The sequence below is a fragment of the Punica granatum genome, chromosome 6, assembly GCF_007655135.1.
Source record: "Punica granatum isolate Tunisia-2019 chromosome 6, ASM765513v2, whole genome shotgun sequence".
Classification (NCBI taxonomy): Eukaryota; Viridiplantae; Streptophyta; class Magnoliopsida; order Myrtales; family Lythraceae; genus Punica; species Punica granatum.
The window spans coordinates 20,289,013-20,310,971 of NC_045132.1; the positions used below are offsets into that span (position 1 = coordinate 20,289,013).

Genomic DNA, 21,959 nt, shown 5'->3' on the forward strand with positions numbered 1-21,959 from the left:
TCAACCGATCTTTCCGACCGGCGGTCAGGACGAGCCTGTCTCCGGCTTACATGGACCGTTTTCTGTAGTTAGCCCGATGGACCGGAATTTATGAACCGGTCCTGAATTAATGCCAATTTCTTTTTTCCTTATATATTATATATATATATATATATATATATATTCGATTATAAGAAGGATCGGGAGGCCTAGCATGAGGATAGGAAAGCGAGATGAAAGGGCATTAGCGAGGATCAAACCAGAGCCTCTTGATTTCACGTCGCGACTTTTGCCAACATCTAAGTCATTCTAAGAAATTGAATAGTAACCCTTTCGAAGTTCTAGTCTGCAAGCAGATCGATCAAGTTTGAAATTAGCTTTGAGGACGAGTTGTACATGTTGAATCGAGCTCCAGCCTATTAATACTCGTTCGACATGGATCGTTAAGTTCCCAGATGGTTGGAAATATGGAGGCCTGATTTTGTATGCTATATGTAGGTGCAGATATAATAACTTGTTTGTGACAACAAAGACCCAACTTTGATTATAAATCACGCTCTGCATGAATCCCGAACTAGTATTCATCGCACTTCTCCAGTTAGATATGATTGAAATGTTTCGGACATGACCTTTCACGAATCATATGCACGCAAGAACTTAATGAGACCAGGAAGAAGTTATAATTTCTGCTATTCTCATTACACAAACAAGGAGAACAGATTCATCTTAAGTATGACTGTGCTGTCTGTACAAGCCGTAGTATAAAGGAGGGCGTCTCCTCATCTTGCCCCTTTCAGTTCATAGAAATCGAAAACTATACATTCAAAGAAGAATATCCCGATCGGACCGTCTAATCTGGACAGCAAAACGTGCATATGGAGGGAATTCTGTATTTTCACTTGGAACCTTACTGTTCTGTATCAGTTGCCTCGAAAAATCCTCTTGATAAGGGCAGTCTTGCTAAACGACTTCTTATGAATGGCTGGAACTTGCTGCTCTGGGGCTGCGACATTAGCAGGATCCGAATATTTACAAGAAAGTGTCACCGTCTTCTCTCGTACACTCACCGTCATCGACTCTACTCCTGCAAGTTAAGAAAGAACGACGATGAAGCAATAATATTTCGTTTTTCAGTCCCGGAACCTGCTACGCGTTTTCAATAATTGAATGAGCCATCTTTGAAGCAGAACGACAGGGATTACAATTGGCCATATTGAAAAGAGACCTATGAAAAATATCTTCACAATTTGATCAAACAAACAGAAATGTTTTGTTTCAGATATAATTCTTGCTTAGCCCCACGCTGCAGCATTGGAAATGTCCAGGAAATCAGGCAAATGAAAAGGTTCTTTTTTTTTTAATAGATAAAAAGAAAGATGAATTTACGTCTTTGGTGGTAATAAACAGGCAGAAGTCCAAAAGAGAAACGGAACAAAAAATTGAATTTTTTATGCAAGAAAAAGAAGAATGTACTCATTTCTATAATGACTTTCTCTGCATTCCAATGGCTGACGTGTTGTGAATTGGAAATCAATATTGAGCATGGACAATGTCTTGATGATCATCATTAGAGGAAGAATAGATTATCCCACAGGAACGAAAACGCACCGTTCATACGGGACATCACGTCGGCGATTCTCTTCCGGCACTCGGCGCACCCGATATCTGCTGAGAGAACAACCTCTTGCACCTGCCCTTAACAGAAAACACAGCGAAAGAACATACTCTCGTGACGTGATTAATCACGTTGCAAGAACAAACATGGATGGAGTCGAGCGAGTTCTCCACGGAAGGAGACAGAGAAGGAGAGAGTACGAACAAGAGGCATGGACAAGCACTCGACGGAGGCGAGGCTGGACAATGCCCGAAGACGATGACCCGGCGAGCTTCCTGGAACCGCCTTCTCCCCCGGGGTCAGCTCCATGCTCTGCCTCCACTCATTCATTCGACACCAAGCAGTGCCGTTCTTGAAGAAAAGAAAAGAGGCTTGCAAGTGATGAAGAGCGCAATGATGGGACTGTGACTGTGGAACTGATCAACTGTCGTTCTTGGACAATGATTTAGGAGCAGCTTCTGCCTGTGCTGGAGACACAGCAGTCCCAACAGGGCAACACCTTTTTCCAAGAATTTTTCTTGAGATGCTTCAGATGCTGGATAAGGAGGAAGTAACCATTGGAGATATATAGACAGGACAGGCACTGAAACGGGGGATAGGACATAGGCAAACAATCTTATTGGTAAAGTGAAGTGGAGAAAGGTGGTCTAATAGTTTTGTGAGTTGACAAAGATGTATCCATTCACCCAACTCATCGGTCCCCAACCTACCAATACCACTCCTTACATCCCAACCATTTCCATCCCGCATCGGTCCAATAAACCAATCACACCCCGTAGGAATAATTACCAGTTCCGAACTTTTACCGGTTCCGAATAAATATTACATCTTCATTGGTTTCTTAAGGTTATCAACTTTTCGTACTGCCCCTCGAAAGATTGGATTCTCGCTTTCCTCGAAAGGCTTAAACTCGTAATAGTAAGTATATATCCTTTTCTCGAGTTCGACTGGTCAATCGGGTCGCCAAGTAATTCAAAGCCATGATTGACAGGAAACGAGATAATTAAAGAGGGATGAGCTGAACTCACTGCTTATCCATTGAATGACTTGAACTTGGAATTGGAAGGGTCAATGAAAGGGGCCTCTCATATTGATTAAGGTCATCTCATATGACTGAATGATTCTTAGTCCTCTGAACTTTGGAAGGAATGTAAGATTAGCATAAACAGACAAATTAGTAAGGTCTAATTTGCAGCAAATTGAGTGAATAACATAATCTAAGGAATTGGGGGTTTGGGGCACCTGCTCTGCCCCTTCATTGGATCCTACTGCTGGGGGGTCCCCACCCCGAGGCTTAAGGTCAAATCAGAACTTTCCATTTTGTATTTTGGCCTTTTGCAATTTTTCTACACTCTTCTGGGTAGCTTTGGATTCTGTATGCATACTTTGGGTCTTATGAATTATGATGGCACATCGGTGCTGCATGGAACCACACTATTGGATTGGAGAGTGGAAATGCGTGATTCACAATATTATCTGCGGATACAAATCACAGTCATTTGTTCTCAAATACATTAGTGTTATTTATTATGAAACATCATAATCTGTTGCGAATCAAAGTATTAGAGCTCTCCTTGGCATAAAACCAGAGGTCACCTAGCGAGCTCTCCTGCGCAGTTCATAACAAAATCACGTCTACGGGTTGAAAAGAAGGTTAGGGTGATCGCAAAAGGAGGATGAGAGCAGATGATGACAAATTAATACCTTCGATCTAGCGTATACATCCCGATCATGTTAGGGCAAAGGAATAGAATCGAGAGGTGAGATTGAATAGCTCTCCGTTTCCGGATAGTCAGCAAGATGAAGAATAAGGTGTACTTTGGTGAGAGATCTTCTCAATGTCTTGCAGCAGCTTGAAGAAGTCAGACCAAGCCACTGAATCATTGCAACTATTCCTCTCCGCCAATAATTCTTCTCGAAGGACGACATTCACATCCCTGGCAACATATGAAGCAGTGAGGAGGATGACATATGCTTGAAAAGCCAAGAGAGGCAAGGAGGAAAGACAATACCTTTTAAGTGCAAGAACTTCGTAATTCCTACGTAAGTGATCAGCATGCTTCGTAAGTGCATCTTGTGCATACTGTTTCCCCACGGTACGGACTGCCGCTGCGTTCAGTAGATTCTCGAGTGAACCGTGCTTCTTCAAGAGCTTTACGGCAGTTTTACGACCAAAAGCAGGAGCCAAATGTTGAAGCCCAGGAACTCCATCAACATCATCACCCAAGATGCATCCTATCAGAGTCACAGTCATATTTTCTAAGAAAGAGACATGACTAGTCTGAGGACAATAACGACGTTATCGACTTTGGAGAAACAGTAAAATACAGTAGTTCATGAGAATGAGATTACTATCCTGATAAGGAAACATGCTGCAAATACTTACTGAGGCTTAAATCAGAACACGGTTCGCAATTGTATTGAGCAATGTAGTGCTTTAGTGTGTAGAAGGACCACCTTCCTAACTCAGGCATGGGCATCACAATCTGGACATCTCCAGAAATCAGCTGCTTGAAGTCTTTATCAGGAGATGCAATGACCACTCGGTATCCTTTTTGCAGAACTTGATCAACAAGAGTAGCCACAACATCATCTGCTTCATGGCCTTCAACTTGAATGACCTGAAAACTTCTCCTTGTCAATAACGGTTCACTGATGTAACTTTTTTCTTGGCTAAGCAACAACTTTATTGATACTGTAAAAAAAAATTTAATGTCATCAGCAAGGTAGCACCATCATCATGCATTGCACCATGAAAATCTTATTCAGCTACTCACAGATAATCCAAATTCAAAAGTAAAGCTATAGCAAATTAAGTGGATTGCACAACTTGTTTAAACCCACCTGAACTCCTCCCACAATTTTGAAATTCACTACAAACCAAAGACAAGCTTTTCAATGAACTTGTGATATGCAGGTTTGACCAAGTCGAATGACGTTGCATTTTAGAGTGCTTCCTTGTATCCTTTACGAACAAAAGACAAGCTTTTCAATGAACTTGTGATATGCAGGTTTGACCAAGTCGAATGATGTTGCATTTTAGAGTGCTTCCTTGTATCCTTTTCTTTGGTTTCTTTTTCATAATAGCTCATGACAGAGACGAGATACTACTTTCCAGTTGCATGTCAAATCTGCAAGAAATATATTGTAAGTCCTTGAATACTTGTTCGTTGTATGCATGCTCCACAATCGAGTTAATACCGGTCCTTTACCAATGTGTCATCCAGCGAATTGAACAAAGTGCAACTAACACAAATATTTATGGCGTAATTAAGATCAAAAGCAAACGTGAATGGCCCGAACGTATCCCCTCGCAAAGAGCCATCTCAGATTCATAACTTTGACAAGAAGATAAGATAATATCCCAAAAGTGCCGGAAGGTCAGGAATAACCAATTTAACGAAACTCAGAGATGCAATAAGGAAGGGCTGGCAAATCACCGGCACATTGCACTTCTTTAGAACATCTATGATGACTGGTGGGGATATTCCAACGTGAGCCCGTGCAATTTTTCTTGAAGGTGACATATATCTTGAGAATTTCTTCCTATGAGCTTTATATGAAGGCAGTAGCTGTCGGCGATGCTCACTGCCCCTCTCGCCATCAAGGACCTGGTAGAACAGTACACTTTAGCACAAATGGTAAGTACTCCAACAGGGGAGTCGCAACCTCTTTCTTTTTTTTTTCCTTTTCCGCGGAATAAAGGGGAGTCACAACTTACTAAATGTGCAACTCTCCGCAACTACAGATTTATATTTCAGGAATCTATTATGAACTTGGGTGGTTACAACCAATATCTAGCAGTCAGGGTGGGATGGATTAAAGGAGGCAAAGACATTCGAGAAAATCTTCTTCAACTCAGGCGAGGATTCTAAGCCAAAACCGTGATATGCAATGAAATGAATGGAATATGGAAGATAGGGAGAAGCGGCTTACAGCAATTACAGGGTCGCAACGGCTAACTTCAGATAAGAAGAGGGAAACCCAGTGACCAAAATTACGTAAACTTGGGGTGCTCCCTTCGTAACAGAGAGGATTCACGTCCAAGAAGAAGACCCTTCTCTTGGCTGTCGCCTTCTCCCTCTTGGTACGGTCAAGCTCACGTCTTGTCAGAAGTTGCTCTGGACCCGTTTGATTACATGCCCCAGTGCCAGCGGCAGAAGCAGGAGCTCTCCCGATTCTCCATCTTTCCTGGTTTGTTGAGAGCTCAAAGCTCTTGATCTTCTGAGACTTGCAAGGGAGTGAAGAAGCTGTTGGGCGCAGAACCAGCCCTGGACTTATTTGGACATGGGCAAATGTTGTCGCAGCAATTTCCACCATTTTAAATGCTTGCCTTGTCGCCTGGCCCGAGCTGCTCTGTTCAAGGACTGCTGCCCTCTCTCCGGCGGACTTGGAGCTCAATATTCACGACTTCCTTTCATTAAACAGATTTTACTGCAGCAAGAACAAGGTTACGTATATATATATATATATATATATATCATATCTCCATCTCAAATCACAATTTAACAAACTCCCACTTCACGATTAATTCGAATAGAAAGATAATAGTTCTATCTAATTAAGTCATTAGCAGACCCAATCAATCAGCGCGTATTATCTCTTGGATTGTTCTCCAAATTCTCCACTCCAATTTTTAGAAACTATATTCGCATCAAGAAGAGCACAATCAAGTACGAGAAACTGGTAGAAGAAGCAACTCAGCGGCCTACCTAAGCCTATCTCCCATAAATAAACTACTTCAAGTTCAAGCTGAGCCTTTTCGTCCATGCGTTGGTTTTCTACTTCCAGCCCCGGCCGGAGCACTTCTGTTCGCCCCTCTGAGACCTGCTCCGCTCCGTTCCCTTCCCTTTGACCCGTGCGTTAACCCTCTCTCTTCCTCTTCCGCTAGCTCGGCTCGAGCTCCCTCCGTCTCTCTCTCTCTCTCTCTCTCGTTCTCTCGTCTCTCTCTCTCTTCTTATTCTAACAGGAGATGAAAGAAAAAAATCATTAAAATTTAAGGAAAAACATTAAATTGTTGGAAGAATTTAATATTAAAAAATTAATTATAATAATATATAAAATATATATAAGAGAGAATTTTAAAAATATATAATTTTTTATTATTATATTATTAAATTGAGTGGAAAATAACGTAAAGTTAAGTTAAGTTGCGCTAATCAAATGCTAATCATAATATAGTAATGTACATTATGTGTCATACGTGAATGTACTTCTGTGAGTATCTGAGGTGTGTAAAAAATTCTTCGATTTCACCGATATACGCATTACACACTCTTGGTTCCAATCATGACAAGAACTGAAAGTGTGTTGATATGGACATTGATAGACATTAAATAATTTTTATATATCATTATAAAATATAGATAATAGATAAAATAATATTTTAAAATATAAAATTTAAAAATAACAGAGAGAGAAAACCAAAAAACATAACAGCCCAAACTATTGTCAGGTTAGGAGGGTAGCTAAGGGTGGAGTCTATCGGTTTATTTTTATTTTTTGTCTCCTTTCTAGAATTTGCAGTCACATTGGGGCTTAACTTAACTCTTGCGTGCTTGCCGTCATCCCACCTAGGCTCATGAGCCTAAGGTCGGGATTGTCTGATGCTCATGAGCCACAGCCCAACGGCCGGGACCCCAACCCTAGTCTAGAGAGAGAATTCCTCGGGCAACCTGACCCTGGGCTCGTGAGCCCTAGGAAGAACTGACTTAATCTTTGGCATGTCTGTAATAATTTAATAAATAAACAAAAAAAAACTTAAAAAATAAACCTACCCTTGGATTCTCAAATTCTTCAAGATTTACCCTAAAAAATTATATATTTTCAAAATTTTACCCTATAATATATATGTTAAGTCATTACTTTGCACCAGGAATGTATAATATAAGTCATGTCATTGCTTTGCCTCCGCTGCATTGAGAATTATGTCTTGAATTTTGATCCGATTTTGTTTCTTATTTTGTAGATTTAAATATCTATCCTTGGTGAGATAAAATTTTGAGAATCTTGTATTTATAGTTATTTTTTGTAGAGATCAAATAGAGATTTTCTATTGAGAGTGAATTGGGGTGCTATATATATATGTATTGAGAGCTTTGATGTAAAGTGCAAGGAGAGCGTTTAGATAGTGGGAATATTCCTGAGATATGATATTTCTACGAGGGAGTTAAGGTTCATCGTTTGTGTTTAGCCATTGTGTCTGTGAGAGATGCACATGTATTGTACTTCACTCTATATTTGTTGCTCAATAAGAAATCATCGTCGAGTTTCCTTTACCCGTTGATGTTTCCCTTAAACATTTCCACTTCGTTTGAGGGTTTACCACGTATATCTTGTGAACAAATTCTTCTCTTTTCCGCATTATCTTCGTTGATCGTTGAGTCGATTCCTAACCAACTAGTATTAGAGCCAAGGTTTTGGCGTTTCCGCAGATTGACTCAATTCAAGTGGTTACATCGAAGTTCGACATCGAGAAGTTTCAAGGTAACACGAGATTCAAGTTTTGACTTTTTTGGAGAAGACAACTAGGGTGTGAAGATTTTTCTAATTGTCTTGGCTGGTTGAAGAATCGACCAATGAGATAGGCAGTGTTTTGCTTTCAAAGCTTTGAAGAATTCAAGACAATGTAGAGATTTGTTGAGAATTGTGTCTTGAATCTTAACCCAATTTTGTTTCCTATTTTGTAAAATCAAATCTCTCTCTTTTGGTTAGGTAATATCTCAATGATATCGTATTCTGTGATATTATTGATAAAGATTATAAAGAATATTACGTTGAGAAAGAATCGAAATCTATATATGTGTATCGAGAGCTTTAATATAAAGTGCGGAAGAACATTTAGAGAGCGAGAATATTCATGAGATGAGATATGTCCACGAGGGGGTTAGGATTATGTGAGAGACGTACTCATATTGTACCCCACTTCATATTTGTTGTTTAATGAGAAGTCATCGACGAGCCTTTTTTGCCTATGGATGACCCTCTCGATCACACCGATGGAGAGGGTTTAGTACTTAATTTTTCGTGTGTTGATCTTCTCTTCTCTACTCTCTTTTTTATTTCGTTGTTCGATCGGGTAGATTTTCTCCAACACGCTGAAAGAAAATTGAGGCTACATCCTCGCTTTTAAGGATGAGGTCGTCGGTGAACACTGAAGGGGTCGATAACCTCACCAGGAGTGGGGGCCGCCAGTAAGCCCCCTAACCCCCCAGAAGCACCCATCCCAACAAGGGGTTAGGGTACCTTTTTTATGTTTATTTTTTTTAATGTTTTTAAAAATCTCATTTTATTATTTTATATTTATATGTTTGTATAAGTAATTTTTCATAAAGGGTGGAAATTATCTAGCGCTACTAATATCCTTGTCAATAGACATTAACTCTCGATTACAATTTAGACTAAAACTGTGTAATATAATAAAAGTTATAAGCCAAAATGAAATATATGGAACTCGATCGACAAAAACGGCAAACTTTTAGGATATCAACTATAATTTTCTCATTTTATATTAATTTAATACAGAAAAAATAAGGGATTTTTATCCATATATCTCATGGTTACATCTTTACTTTAAATATATCATATATTTTTAAAATTATCAAAAATATCCCATAGTTTACATTTTTTTTCAAATGTATTTCATGATTTTAATTTTTTTATCAAATATATCATATGATTTTAATTTTTTTGTTAAATCTACCACAAGTAAAAAGGGCCACAGTGACAAGACCATTAAATGTTAATAAAAGATATAACGACGGGATAGATTTGGAAAAAAAATATAAGTCGCGAGATATTTTTGATAATTTTAAAAGTATATGATATATTTGAAAAAAATATAAAACTATAGAATATATGATGTAATTTGCCCAAAAAATAACAATGATAATGCATGATGGGGATTATATGGCAATGGCCGATCATTGGAAGGGCCTGACATGGGCCGCCGGAATCCTCCTCTTCACCCCTTACGCCCAGTAGGACACCTTCTCCCTCCAGCAGGCCAAGACCATGGATCGCCACCTCGGTGGCTCCCTCCAGATCCTCACCGGCTCCATGTCCGTCTTCACCATGTCTGCCTATTAGAGGATATCTAGGCACATTGTTATTGTTCGGGATATTTTCAGTTTCCTGATGTTGTAGTCTCTCTAAGTATTCTTTGTAATCTCAACTATGTTTATCAATATATATCAAAGCACGAGACCATGGCTGCCAATACGACGACATCGCAAACACACTTGCCACCGGCTACTACCGATCGTCTTCCGTTTATCACTTTGCCTTCTTTTAGTCCAATCTCTCCTACACGATTCAGATCATTTACTTAACCCACTATTTATTACGCTTCCTCCACTTCCTCCTACTCTTTCTTGACGTTCTTATGATCTCCCAGCACCTTTTTTCCTTCTTCTATTCATGCAACTGATTCAAGTCCCTTCCTTTCTTCCATCACCACAGTCCTCCATACCATCTTCACTTCACTCGGTCTTAGCAATTCCATTCTCGTACCGACATAAATTTTTCCTCCTGGTCCTTGGATCTGCTCCTCACTTTAAGTTTTCACAATATCTCTCGTCTCCTCTCCATTAAACTGAACTCCGACAATTATCATCTTTGGAAACCACAAATGTACTCCGTTGTTATTTCTCATGATCTAGTAGGCTATAATAGATGGACCATTCCCTTGTCCAAAGTTGAAAGAGGAGATTGTGGGAGGCGGCTATGTGAGAGAGAAGGAAAGGATATGGAGTGAGATTTTATTATTTTTAGTTTTTACAATATAACTTATTTTAGGAAAGAAGCGGATACAATATAAGACTTCTCCCTTAAATAATTGTACATGGATGTAGATAGAGAGCATGGATAAATATAGACAAATATTTACGAGGACAGTGGTTCACTTGACAATTATTAATTTTGGCAATAACATATAATAAAGGATATTGATTTGGGAATAATAATGATATATATTATCTATGCTACTGTATAATGCAAGTCCTACTTGACAGCTACTTTAGTGGATTACCTAAATTGTCCTCCATCGGATGGTGTAAAAAAAAATGACAATAATGAATAAAATCGTAATTAGAGAATTAACTATCTTTCTCTCTCTTCTCTACTTCTTCCTCCCATTTCTCCCTTTCTTATCCTCTCCTCTTTTGCCACCATCGCTCTCTTTTTTTTTTTTTCCCCTCTTTTTGAATATTTCCTTTAATTTTTAATAAAATTTTATCTTTTTTTCTGGATCGCTTTTATGTTATAATAAATACTGATGAATATCGATAGTTTATTGGCCGCATTATGGTGGAAGCTTTAGTATCTATAATAAAAAAAAAAATAATAATATATAAAGGAAAGGAGTGGTTGATTTTTCATAAAAAAATAAATTAAATTAAATTTCGAGAGGGCATGAGAACATAAAGCCGTGAACAGTCTGTGGTTAGGTGCCGAGGCTGTCCGCTTGGTCGTCCGTCCAACCAAGTAACTAATTCGTCTCCGTCACCGCCAAAATCGCACCCTTCCGCAGGAGAGCCAAAACCCTAACCCTAATCCCCCAAAATTCCCTGCGAATTGCCTATGGGGAGCGACGGTAAGGGAGAGTCCCTCCATAAGCACCGGCGATCCTCGCCTTCCTCCGACGAGGAGGCCGAGAGGACCTCGAAGCGCCACAAGCACCGCCACCACCGCCACAGCCACCGCAGCAGGAAGCACGGGGAGGAGACTAAGCATCGAGAAGGCCGTGACGTCGATTCTCCTCCTCCACCCCCTGCTCCGATTTCGATGACCGGGGATGACCTGGAGGAAGGGGAGATTCTTGAGGAGGAGGCGGCTGTTGGATTGAATTCTCATAATCCGGTGTGTTCAATTGGCTTTTCTTTGCTTTATGCGTCGTTCTTTTGCTTGTTTGCTGTATTGTTAATCAGATCGTAATCCAGAAGACTTGACTGAAGAAATATTTGATTTTTAAGTTTCATACTAATGAAATTTTGTAGCTCCTTAGTAGAAATCGCTTTGAGCTTTATTTACATCGAAGATGGTGGGGAAGTACGAAAATATATAATGGTAACATCTATTATTGGTGCTTCCTCATTGAGCGTGGAACCGGGATTAGGCTGGTGAAAGGAGGCAATGGGGGTGAGTGCGGCAGAAGATAGAGGTGTTGAGGAATTAGAAAGGGCTAAGGGCGTCAGAGGCTAGGTTGGTTCTGTCTCTGTTCCGGACTACCTTAACATATAGCCCAATAACTTCAATGGACCCGTGTCATAGCAGTTGTCTAGCAACCCAAGAACCTTTCTTGGCCTGATTTTTAAAAAATATTATATTATTATATATATACATGATATACTTGCCTTTATTTTATATATATACTTTTGCGTTTATTGTTGCATAAATAAAAGCAGACTTAATGTGATTGCGCTGTAAAGAACCTGCTTCCACTTCATGTACATTGAGTGATAATCTGCCAAGATAGAAAGAAGTTTCTACATAGGCGTTTGAAGACTGACGGCTTACTGTTAATTTGTAAGAGCCTGTTGAAGTTTTTAGTGAAATTGATTTTGCATGTTGAATCATTATATTGTTATAGTTGGGTCAGCAAACTTACCGTTAATTATGTTTTCCTCTTCTAGGGAGATGATGGAGAAAACGGTGTAGTGCCAGTAGAAGAAAATTCTGCAGTTGCTGTTGGACCCTTAAATGAAAGGGAGTTGCATTCTGGTTTGGATCCAGATGGAAATATAAATGGTGATTTCGTCCCTGAATCTCATGAAGTTAATTGGAAGAATAGGGAACCTACACCTCTGTCCAAAGATAATGGCAATCAAATGAGAAGCAATGATGTTGACTCACTGGAGTCTGAAGACAGTGGCTTGAGTCATAGCAAATTATCATCCGGCAGTGCTGCTGAGAGGTACAAAGCATCAAGGAGGTCTCATTCTCGTGACAGATACAAAGATGGTGATCATGCTGACAGGAGGTCACATTTGGTAGATTCTGTGAGGGAGAGGTCTCACTCTCGAAGCATATTATTAGAGGATGAAGATACCCATTCAAAAACTAGACACAGACGTGAAACCGATTCTTCATTCTATGATGGGAAACACAAGAGTGATTATGACTTGGATGATCAAAGGAAGGCTCACCGCAGTAAGGGTTGGCGGCATGACAGTAGAGATACTTTGAGGGACGAAAGAAGGGAACGGAGCAGTAGTTATAGCAGATATGATAGGGATGAGTCAAGGCACCATAGTAAGGAGAGGGACATTGATATTGAAAGAAGAAAGGAAGATCGGAAAAGGAGGAGAGATGAAGAAGATAGGGATCACAGAAAGAAGAATGAACGTGAAAGGAGCATGGACAGGGAGTGGGAGCGAGATAGGAAGAGGGGGGAGGAGCGAGGTTCTAGTATGGACAGGGTGATTGATCGGAATAGGAGAAGAGATCAGGAAAGAGAGATGAGCAGGGACAGAAGTGACAAGGAACGAGAGAGGACGGTCAATGGAGGTAGAAGGGAGAGGGAAAGAGATAGGAGCAGGGATAGGACCAGAGAAATTGACAGCAGGAGGTACACTGAGAGGGAAAGAGATAGGAGCAGGGATAGGACAAGAGAAATTGACCGAAGGAGGTACAGTGAGAGGGAAATGACGGACAGAGACAGGACTAGGGGAGAAGAAAGAAAATTGGAGAGAGGCAACTTGGATGATAGACATAGTGGTAGACGTAGGGCTGCTGAAAGTGACAAAGCAAAGTATGAAGCTCTTAAATATGGAAATGACGATAGATCCAAGCGCTCAAATAACTCGAGAGGTGATCGAATGGAACGACTGGAGGGTGGTGAAAATAAACAGCCGAGGTAGTTTACCATGCGGATTAGCTTTTTAATGTTAAGGGGTGGGTTTTTTCATCTGGACCTCTGATGCCTTTGCTTTTCTTTTGGTTGCAGTAACGAAGATGAAGATGAAGATCTTGATGAAAGTGTTGTGTTTGAAATGAATGAACCGGAAGAGGAAGATGTTGAGAGAATCAAGGAAGAGAGTAGACGACGGAGGCAAGCCATACTGGAAACATACAAGAATCAGCATCAACCGGAGGAGCAACAAAAACAATTAGCTGAACCTCAACCAGAAAATTCAGAAAGAGGTAATTCTGTTATTAGGTTTGAACGGGTTAATTTTAATTGAAGGACTGTGGTGGCTAATTTATAGTGCATAGAAAAATGTTTTTTTTTTCCTGTTTCATTCTTTGCAGTCGGCATATGTTAATTGCTTTATAGTGGATGCATTAACTTATTGAAATTAGAATCTGGGCATATATATGTACATGCATACACTTATATATGCTTGTCTTTTATGGTTATTCTGGATAGAATCACTCGTGTGCTTGGCCACAATGTTTCTGATGGTTTATTACCCCTACTTTATGGAATTATGCTTTTATAATTCCTTGTGTTGTATAAATATGCACTGAATTTTATCTTTTATTTTTTGTATGATCTGAGTTCGAACACTTATGCTAACTCCATGTGATTGGATGGATAATCTTGATTGCATGCTAGTATGAATATTATTTTGTAATTCCATGTTGCATATGAATAAGTGTTCCCCTCTCTCTCTCTCTCTCTCTCTCACACACACACACACACACACACACACACACACACACACACACTCACACACTCACACACTCACACACTCACACACACACAAAATCCACATCAGAATACATTTAGTATATTTAAGCATTGGTCATTAGTGTTTGGTTTTCCCAACCCTCCAATGGCAAAATTTTGGTTACAGGGAAGAGACTGGCAGAGAATCCTGGTGAGTCAATCGGGGCAGCCAATGCGGTTCCAGGATCAGAAGGTGCTGATTTTTCTGTCCGTGATCTGTCGTTTTCTATCAAAAAGTCGCCACAAGTTGATGGAACTGTTGATCATCCAACTACTTCTGCTGTTGGACTTGGAGAGGGTACACCAAAGGTGTGTACATCTTTTCTGGTAGCTTCATTTGTTAGGATCTTTATCCTAGAATTTTGCTTGCAAGATCTGTCTGGTCTTGCTGATATGCTATATTGAACATCATCTTTAGTTTTTTAATTTCATTATATTTATCACTGTAAATCTCTTCCCCCTTTTATGAGCAGAGTGAGCATTCAGAGGATATGTTCTATGATGATATCTTTGGAGAGTCACCAGCTGGAGAATGGAAAACTGTAAGTGTCTTACTTGTTTTGCATTATTCTTTTTACATTGTAGTGCATATTTTAATTCTTGTATCTTTAAATGAGGTGGATTTTCTCTAGGAAGTGGGGTAGCCTATTATGAATAAGCTCTATATACACTAGCTAAACTTCCTATCACAAATTGGGAAGCTGGAAAATTCTTAGAACTAGCTCTATGATACTAACATTATACAAGATTCGTTGAAGTATGAAGTTCCTACTTGTTCTAGCGAGCTCAGGAATTTAATTTTCACATTGTATGCCGCCTTTGATGTGGAACTAACTTTGGGTATTCTAATTTCGCAGGGTAAAGGTGGTGGCCTGCGTATTGAGAGGAGTGGCCTTCATGACAACTGGGATGATGCTGAGGGTTATTACAGTAAGAGTCAATCAACTTTGAGACTTTAAATTCTTTTACTTTAAATATCACATGGAGACCTTGGTTTGCAAGTTCCATTTATTTACCATTGAAAGGGTTGTATTTCATCCTTTTCCCTTAAATTAAACATATGTGCTGACCTCGGTTGAAGTTTCAATAGCTTACCACCAATTCAAACTATTTGCATTTTATCCTCCAAGAAACAACAGCGATTTCAAAATTATTCTCTGGACACATGTACTCTCTTGCTCTCTCCCCCTCTTTTTCCGCTGTCCACTTTAGACTCTTTGCTTTCCACTCTACATCCTGGACCGGTTCCTTTCCTCCTCTTCATGGCCAGGAATCACGTGGAAATGGCTCTTGGCATCTTTTGGTGCAGCAGCTTAATTTCAGAGCAGCATTTGTGGCTGAATTTTATTTTAGAAGTATATTATTGAGTAATACCCAGTTATGAATAGAGGGAAAAATAGTCATTTCTTCTTATGAGGACATTGCTTGTTCTTGCAGGTTATCGTTTTGGTGAAATACTCGATGGCCGTTATGAGGTCATTGCTTCTCATGGGCAGGGAGTTTTCTCCAATGTAGTTCGCTGTAGAGATCTGAAGGCTGGCAGTGGTGACCCACAGGAGGTGGCAGTAAAGATATTGCGTAATAAGGAGGCTATGTGAGTCATTGTTCCAATTGTTTACTGAAATCTTGCTTTTCCTTTCTGTTTATAGATGTCCTTATATGTTGCATATTTGTCATGCCTCGAGGCCTTTGTTTGAATTCTTTGCTTAATCTGGTGCAGGTATAAATCTGGTGTATCTGAGCTTGGGATATTGAACAAATTAGTAGGTGCAGATCCTGATGATAAGCGCCACTGTGTTAGATTACTTTCGAATTTTAAGTACCGGAATCATCTCTGTTTGGTTTTTGAATCTCTTAATATGAATCTGCGTGAGGTTTTGAAGAAGTTTGGTCGAGACATTGGTCTTAAACTAACTGCAGTGAGGGCCTATGCCAAACAGCTTTTTATTGCCCTGAAGCATCTCCGTAATTGTGGTGTTCTGCACTCTGATATTAAGCCAGATAATATGTTGGTGAGTCTCTTTCACATTTTTGTGGTTATTATCTAGTTTGATTGTCTTCTGACCACCTCTCTCTCTTTTCATTCCTTTTTAATAGGTAAATGAGGCAAAAAATGTATTGAAGCTTTGTGACTTTGGTAATGCCATGTATGCTGGGAAGAACGAGATCACCCCATACCTTGTGAGCCGCTTTTATCGAGCTCCTGAAATAAGTAAGATTTCTTTTATAGATAAAGCACAATCAGTCGCTCTGATTTTTGTGTAGTAACTTTCTGGTGTAACACATTTTGACATTTTATTTTATTTGCAGTTCTTGGATTGCCTTATGACCATCCAATAGATATGTGGTCTGTCGGGTGCTCCCTTTATGAACTTTATACAGGAAAAGTGCTTTTTCCAGGCAGCACAAACAATGAAATGATTCGACTTTTCATAGAGTTGAAGGGACCATTCTCAAAGAAAATGCTTCGGAAGGTATAAAATATCCCATCCCCTCCCTCCCTCCCTCCGGCCCCTCACTCTCTCTTTTTCTTTTTGCTATATGCAGTTGGAGAATGATATCTAATTAATGATATTTTGGTTTTGCAATTGTGATGGGGAGCTGCTACTTCCACGTGACAATCCTCATAGGTTTCTTTTTCATTTCCAGGGTGCATTTGTAGAGCCGCACTTTGATCAGGATCTGAATTATACTGCTCAAGAAGAGGACCCTGTCACAAAACAGGTATGCATTTCCACTTTTTTAAGCCCGTTTTCCCCCCCTTATTTCTGGTCTTCTATAGAAATTTGAAGTTTTATATTCCTAATTGAACCATTTATTCTGCTTTTGCAGAAGATAAAGAGAGTCATTCCAAATATTAAACAGAGAGATATTGGATCAATTATTAAAGGGTATCCTGGTGAGGATCCAAAGATGCTGGCTAATTTTAAGGATCTTCTCGACAAAATATTTGTATTAGATCCTGACAAGAGGATGACGGTCCATCAGGCATTAAATCACCCTTTCATCACGGGCAAGTGAACAATGTTTGCTGATTTTCACTCCAGAATGCTGTTGCCTTAAAATACTCCATTAGGATCTAATCCTTATATAGATATCTAATCATCGGCGCTATCTGTCTTGACATCTCCTCTGGAGGAAGAAGAGGATTCCATGCTCTTTTGGCTCGGTTGAAGTTGGAGGGATTGATGTGTTGTCAGGAGTACCCTTTACTGGCGGTTCTTTCCATGGAATGTACTGTTACTATTGCAAGAAAACTTGGCAAAGGTGTTTGCTCCTTGTAGTTGTTCTTGATTATGGCCATTACAGAAGTTCAATATAACTATTTTTTTTTTCTCTTTTCAATGTACTTTTTACTTCAGCGAGTCTGTATTGCAGACAAGTTTATCATTATTAGCTGTTTATCAGGTCTGGTCTTGAGATGGTTTGATAATTACATTTTTCCTCAGTTTAATAGTTATGCTTCTCTTATTGACCTGTTTAGTGGTGTCTGAACTCAGGCCATCAGTATTACTGTATATTTCATGGTGTTTGGATTTTCATGTTAATGTGGATTTTCATGTTAATGTTTTCAATGTGTTGTTTTTTTGTTTTATTCTTTGGGTCCTTGAGAGCCTAATACTATTTTTGGTTCAGGATCCCAGGCAATGCTATGAGGAAATCCTCTGGTGCTTAGATGCTTTAAAAGGCACCTGAGAGAAGGTATCTTGGTTTGTTAGAGGTAGCCTGTTCTAGTAGTTCTTTTATATATTTGATTCGATGCTGATATGTTCATCTGCATTGGTCATCAGTTCATATAAATTTCTGAAGTTGGATTCGAATTTGTAACACTTAATATCGTGGCTAGACTGAAAGTCAAGATAGTTTGAGCTCTTGCTTAGTGAGCATAGGCTGTTTATACTCTTGCTTAGCATTATTCAGATTGCATGTCATGAGGAAAATATTCTTAAGGATCTAATGGATTACTCATGGAAAGGGAAATGGTGATTGCGTGTGCACACTCTTCCTTGCTAGTTGCGTCTGGAGCTTTTTTTCAATATGTTTCTCCTGGTTTATTGTTGAGAATAGCTCTTAGTCGGCACTTGTTTCCTTTCTCCAGTTAGGCTTTTACTGTTTTGTTTTTTTCCCTGTTTCGAATGTGGACTTAATTCTAATGAAACTACCTTACATGTGTTCCATGGGCTGGAGACAATTGCAATGGAGGTTTATTCTTGTCCTACTTGAATGGACAATGTCGTGGTGAGTAGGTAATTGTATGATCTGCTTCAGACTAAATTACTGGTTTCTGTGGTGAATTTCCTCTAATGTCTTCTTTTATCTTCCTAGAGCGTGGCTTGTGTTCCATTCGTCTGCTAGTATTCCAACATCAGAAACTTCACGGCCAGGTACTTGCAGACTTCAGGTTTCTCGTATTGCTATGATCTCACCTTTGGCATACTCATATGTTATGGGATGTTCACATCTGAACTTGTGGTTTATATGTCTATGGAGTTGAAAACTTGGGAAAACTTGGAATGTGTTGGGTAATTTGTGTCGACAAAATTAAGTGCTTGAACTTATGCAAAAAGATAAGGAGCTTGAACGAGATTTGCCTCAACTTGTTTCATGGAACTATTAAAAGCTTCACCACTTGGATCACTTTTATTAGTCAAGAGTTTTGATGTATAAGTTACGAGGAACACCTCATACACGAACTTAAAAAGAAAAGAATGATATGGAGTTATAGAAGACAAGCCTAATTATTAAGATGGAACTTATGCATAAATATGGAAAAGCTGGAGATGGAGAAAACACCCGCTACATGCTTTGCATCAACAGAGAGACCTAACAACGATGATATTTTGAGTGTGTTCTCAATGCTGGAGAAGTTTCCTGTATCAGATAAGGGTAAAATTGTAAACTTGAAATTGCAAAATAATAGTCAAAGGAATGGACTCGAGGAGGTTACAAGCGGGGGGAAGTTTGATTTTTTATTTATTTTTGAAGGATCTTTCAACAAAGTTTGCCAAAACGTCTACGATAAGCTACTAACCTTCAAGCGAATTGGTAAACAAGTAAATAGCAGCAAGGGCTTAGTGCTAATTGGAAATTTGACAGGAAATTAAGAATCATAAAAGGTTAAAACCAAGTAAAGGCCGAAGCAGCAAGTACTAGACTGCAAAAGGTAGTGTTAGAGGTTGAAGAATATTTTTCCATCAAGTGTTGTGTTTCATTTGTTAGCTGATCAATTTTAATACTTCAACCAAGGAAAAATGGAGCATTGATTCCTCAAGTGCTTTGAAACATGGAAGATGTTCGACTATTGTTTTAATGGACGAGCTGAGAATTAACTGCTAACAAATTCTGCTAATAGAAATAGAGGGGAATCAGTGCTAGTTTTGTTGGTCATAGTACATATCTGATGATAAGGGATTATTAAATGTTGGATCAGTCACTTGGTTGTGATCTCATAGTGGATATACTTGTGGTGCATTCTGGTGTAAGTTTTGAGTGAAATGAAGCATTAAGCTTTTTGCAAATGCTAAGTTGATTGTTTTTTGGGTGATAGACATGACAAACCTTATGGTAGTCTATTCATGACCCTCTTTGAATTTGAGCTAGTCCGCATCATTATTTCCACTATGATAGACTGTTCGTTTTTTTTTTGGTAAACAAATGATAGACTGTTCATTTTCATCTTTGTGTAGACTTTTCTTTGTATGGTCCTTTTTAACTGCTTTTCTTTATGGCAGAATGTGCTATTTTATACCTTAGAAAAAGTCCATTGCACCATCTAATGGATCACCTAGCAAGACAGCAGAAAATTTGACACTACGTTTTTTTTTTTTTGTCCCCCCTGGTATACACATTCTCAATAAACTATCTGGAAGGAACAGCTCCAACATTTATACTGTTTATTTATGAGGTTCGTTTGGGAGTGGTGTTGCTGATGAAAAGGTGCTGAAATAGGGAGTAATTCTTGATTTCAGTATGAGCTAGAGTGTCTTGGAGCTACTAATTTATTACTGCTGAAAGTATGTGATTGATTAATGCTTGAAAAGCAGAATAAAAGTATTTCATAAGCATCTATCAATCTACCGGAGAAAATTCCATTTGCAATTGCCAAATTCAACCTAAACTAGGGTTTGAAAAATCTCATCAAACATAGCTTCTGCTATAGGTTATAAGGAAAGGCGCTTTGTGAGACCTCCCAGCGCATTCTTAAAAGAACTTTAAACGTGCTCCTCAGCTATAATCTGCCTTACTCTTACAGTTCATATTCACTGAGAACAAAGAAATAGGTTATTAGATCTTATTGCTGCGCGCTTTTTGCTGTGTCCACATCATAAGTCTTTGGATGCGGAGTCTATACTTTGAGGAGCAGACTACGGATTAAGATACGAAAGATATGCAATACCATAGATCAATGGGCAAACATCATCTTCATATCTCTATGCCTTGGTATGTTTTGGTGTTGACTATCATCACTTAGAGACAAAAGTGTAAAGTTAATTTTCGGTGAAAGTTTGAGATCCAATTAATCTTAAACTTTCAGTATAGGCCTGGTGTTGCCTCACTGATTCCTCTGAAAAAGGTAGTTTTTTTCCCTGTTGGAGTCTTTTTTTCCTTTTAGTTCTGGCTTCTTGTCTTATAACACCTCTTGCAGATGAAATAATAGGCTGAAGTTGAGCCTATTAGAGCAACAAAGTGGAGTGTAGTTATGGAGCCGAAGGTAAAGATTAACTGGACATCTTTTATAGTTACTTTTTTTAGTAGATGTCTATTCCTTCCCTTATGGTGCGAGTTACTATCGTATTTGGCACGTTTGGCTCTGTTTCGTGGAATCTAAGCTGGCGAACTTTGTAATGGTAAAGATTAGATCAATGTAGTTTATTTGGATCAATCCATAAGGCATACCGAAGCTTTGGAGGTATCGCGCATCAATCTGCTTTTGTTGTTGTATCTCATCGAGGAAGATTATGCAAATACAACGTTCTGTAATCGGATTACTGTGGAAATTCTCTTCGATGCTCCCCAGCTGTTTATCTGAGCTTTTTTTTTTCGATTGTTCACCGAGAATAAAATAGACTCAGTTGTGAAATTGTTTACAAGTGTTTGAATTTACTATGACCGGACATTTTCAACACTCCTGGAATGGGATTGAACTAGCGGAATGGAATTCAAGAGCGAAATGTCATTCCATTTGCCATTTACAAATTGTTTTTTTTTTAAAAGAAAAAAAAATGAAGGTGGTGGCTGGTTGTGTCCATGAGCCAGCCTAATCGGGGTTAGGCCTAGCCTCATTTACCTGAATCATGGACATTGATGGATGTTACGGACATTGATTGATGACACATGAGGCCCTGTGACTACACGTAATGGGCCATGGAGGTTGCACAAACCGTAGTATGAAGTTCTATGACCTTCGACGGGGTCAAATGAGCAAATAAGGGCTTTGCAACTGAGATATGGTTCCCCAACTCTGTCGAAGATAATGCCACAGTTTTTACATGATGTAGCAGGAATCGGAGAGGGTTGGAGTGATCGAGGACAATCAAGGATGGGTGGGTGGCCTGATCAGTTGTCTATACCGAGGTCACAAAACCGTGGTATGAAGTTCTATGATCTTCGACAGGGTGAAATGAGCCAATAAGGGATGTGCAACTGAGGTATGGTTCCCCAACTCGGTCGAAGATGATAGTACGGTTTTTTGGA

The 21,959-nt window shown here is 39.2% G+C and overlaps 3 protein-coding genes across 20 annotated transcripts; 1 reads left to right on the forward strand and 2 right to left on the reverse strand.

Annotated features, from left to right (window-relative positions):
* Nucleotides 1-643: 643 nt before the first annotated feature.
* On the reverse strand, nt 644-2,298 carry LOC116210979. Its single transcript, XM_031545154.1, has 3 exons — nt 1,799-2,298; nt 1,588-1,669; nt 644-1,063 (listed from the first exon to the last, which is right to left on the reverse strand). The coding sequence occupies exons 1-3, from the start codon at nt 1,922-1,924 to the stop codon at nt 900-902; spliced, it is 372 nt and encodes a 123-aa protein (XP_031401014.1). The 5' UTR covers nt 1,925-2,298; the 3' UTR covers nt 644-899.
* A 738-nt stretch (nt 2,299-3,036) lies between these two features.
* On the reverse strand, nt 3,037-6,548 carry LOC116210978 (5'-3' exonuclease-like). 2 transcript variants are annotated; one of them, XR_004157587.1, is made up of 7 exons: nt 6,307-6,548; nt 5,531-6,028; nt 5,035-5,205; nt 3,981-4,215; nt 3,607-3,829; nt 3,299-3,531; nt 3,037-3,203 (listed from the first exon to the last, which is right to left on the reverse strand). XR_004157587.1 is itself a non-coding variant. In XM_031545153.1 (6 exons), exons 2-6 carry the CDS (start codon nt 5,912-5,914, stop codon nt 3,387-3,389), a joined length of 1,158 nt encoding a protein of 385 aa, XP_031401013.1. In that variant the 5' UTR covers nt 5,915-6,028; nt 6,307-6,548; the 3' UTR covers nt 3,037-3,386. The 2 variants fall into 2 exon arrangements, 1 of the variants encoding a protein (XP_031401013.1); XM_031545153.1 differs by having other exon boundaries at nt 3,037-3,531.
* A 4,456-nt stretch (nt 6,549-11,004) lies between these two features.
* LOC116210980 (serine/threonine-protein kinase prpf4B) lies at nt 11,005-21,311 on the forward strand. 17 transcript variants are annotated; one of them, XR_004157602.1, is made up of 16 exons: nt 11,005-11,452; nt 12,226-13,448; nt 13,539-13,735; nt 14,392-14,573; nt 14,738-14,806; nt 15,122-15,194; nt 15,702-15,858; nt 15,985-16,276; nt 16,362-16,476; nt 16,575-16,738; nt 16,914-16,988; nt 17,097-17,531; nt 17,901-17,985; nt 18,453-18,511; nt 18,591-18,649; nt 19,997-21,311. XR_004157602.1 is itself a non-coding variant. In XM_031545156.1 (12 exons), exons 1-12 carry the CDS (start codon nt 11,174-11,176, stop codon nt 17,283-17,285), a joined length of 3,015 nt encoding a protein of 1,004 aa, XP_031401016.1. In that variant the 5' UTR covers nt 11,005-11,173; the 3' UTR covers nt 17,286-17,718. The 17 variants fall into 17 exon arrangements, 1 of the variants encoding a protein (XP_031401016.1); XR_004157600.1 differs by having other exon boundaries at nt 18,453-18,503; XR_004157603.1 differs by having other exon boundaries at nt 18,453-18,503; nt 20,141-21,311.
* Nucleotides 21,312-21,959: the final 648 nt, after the last annotated feature.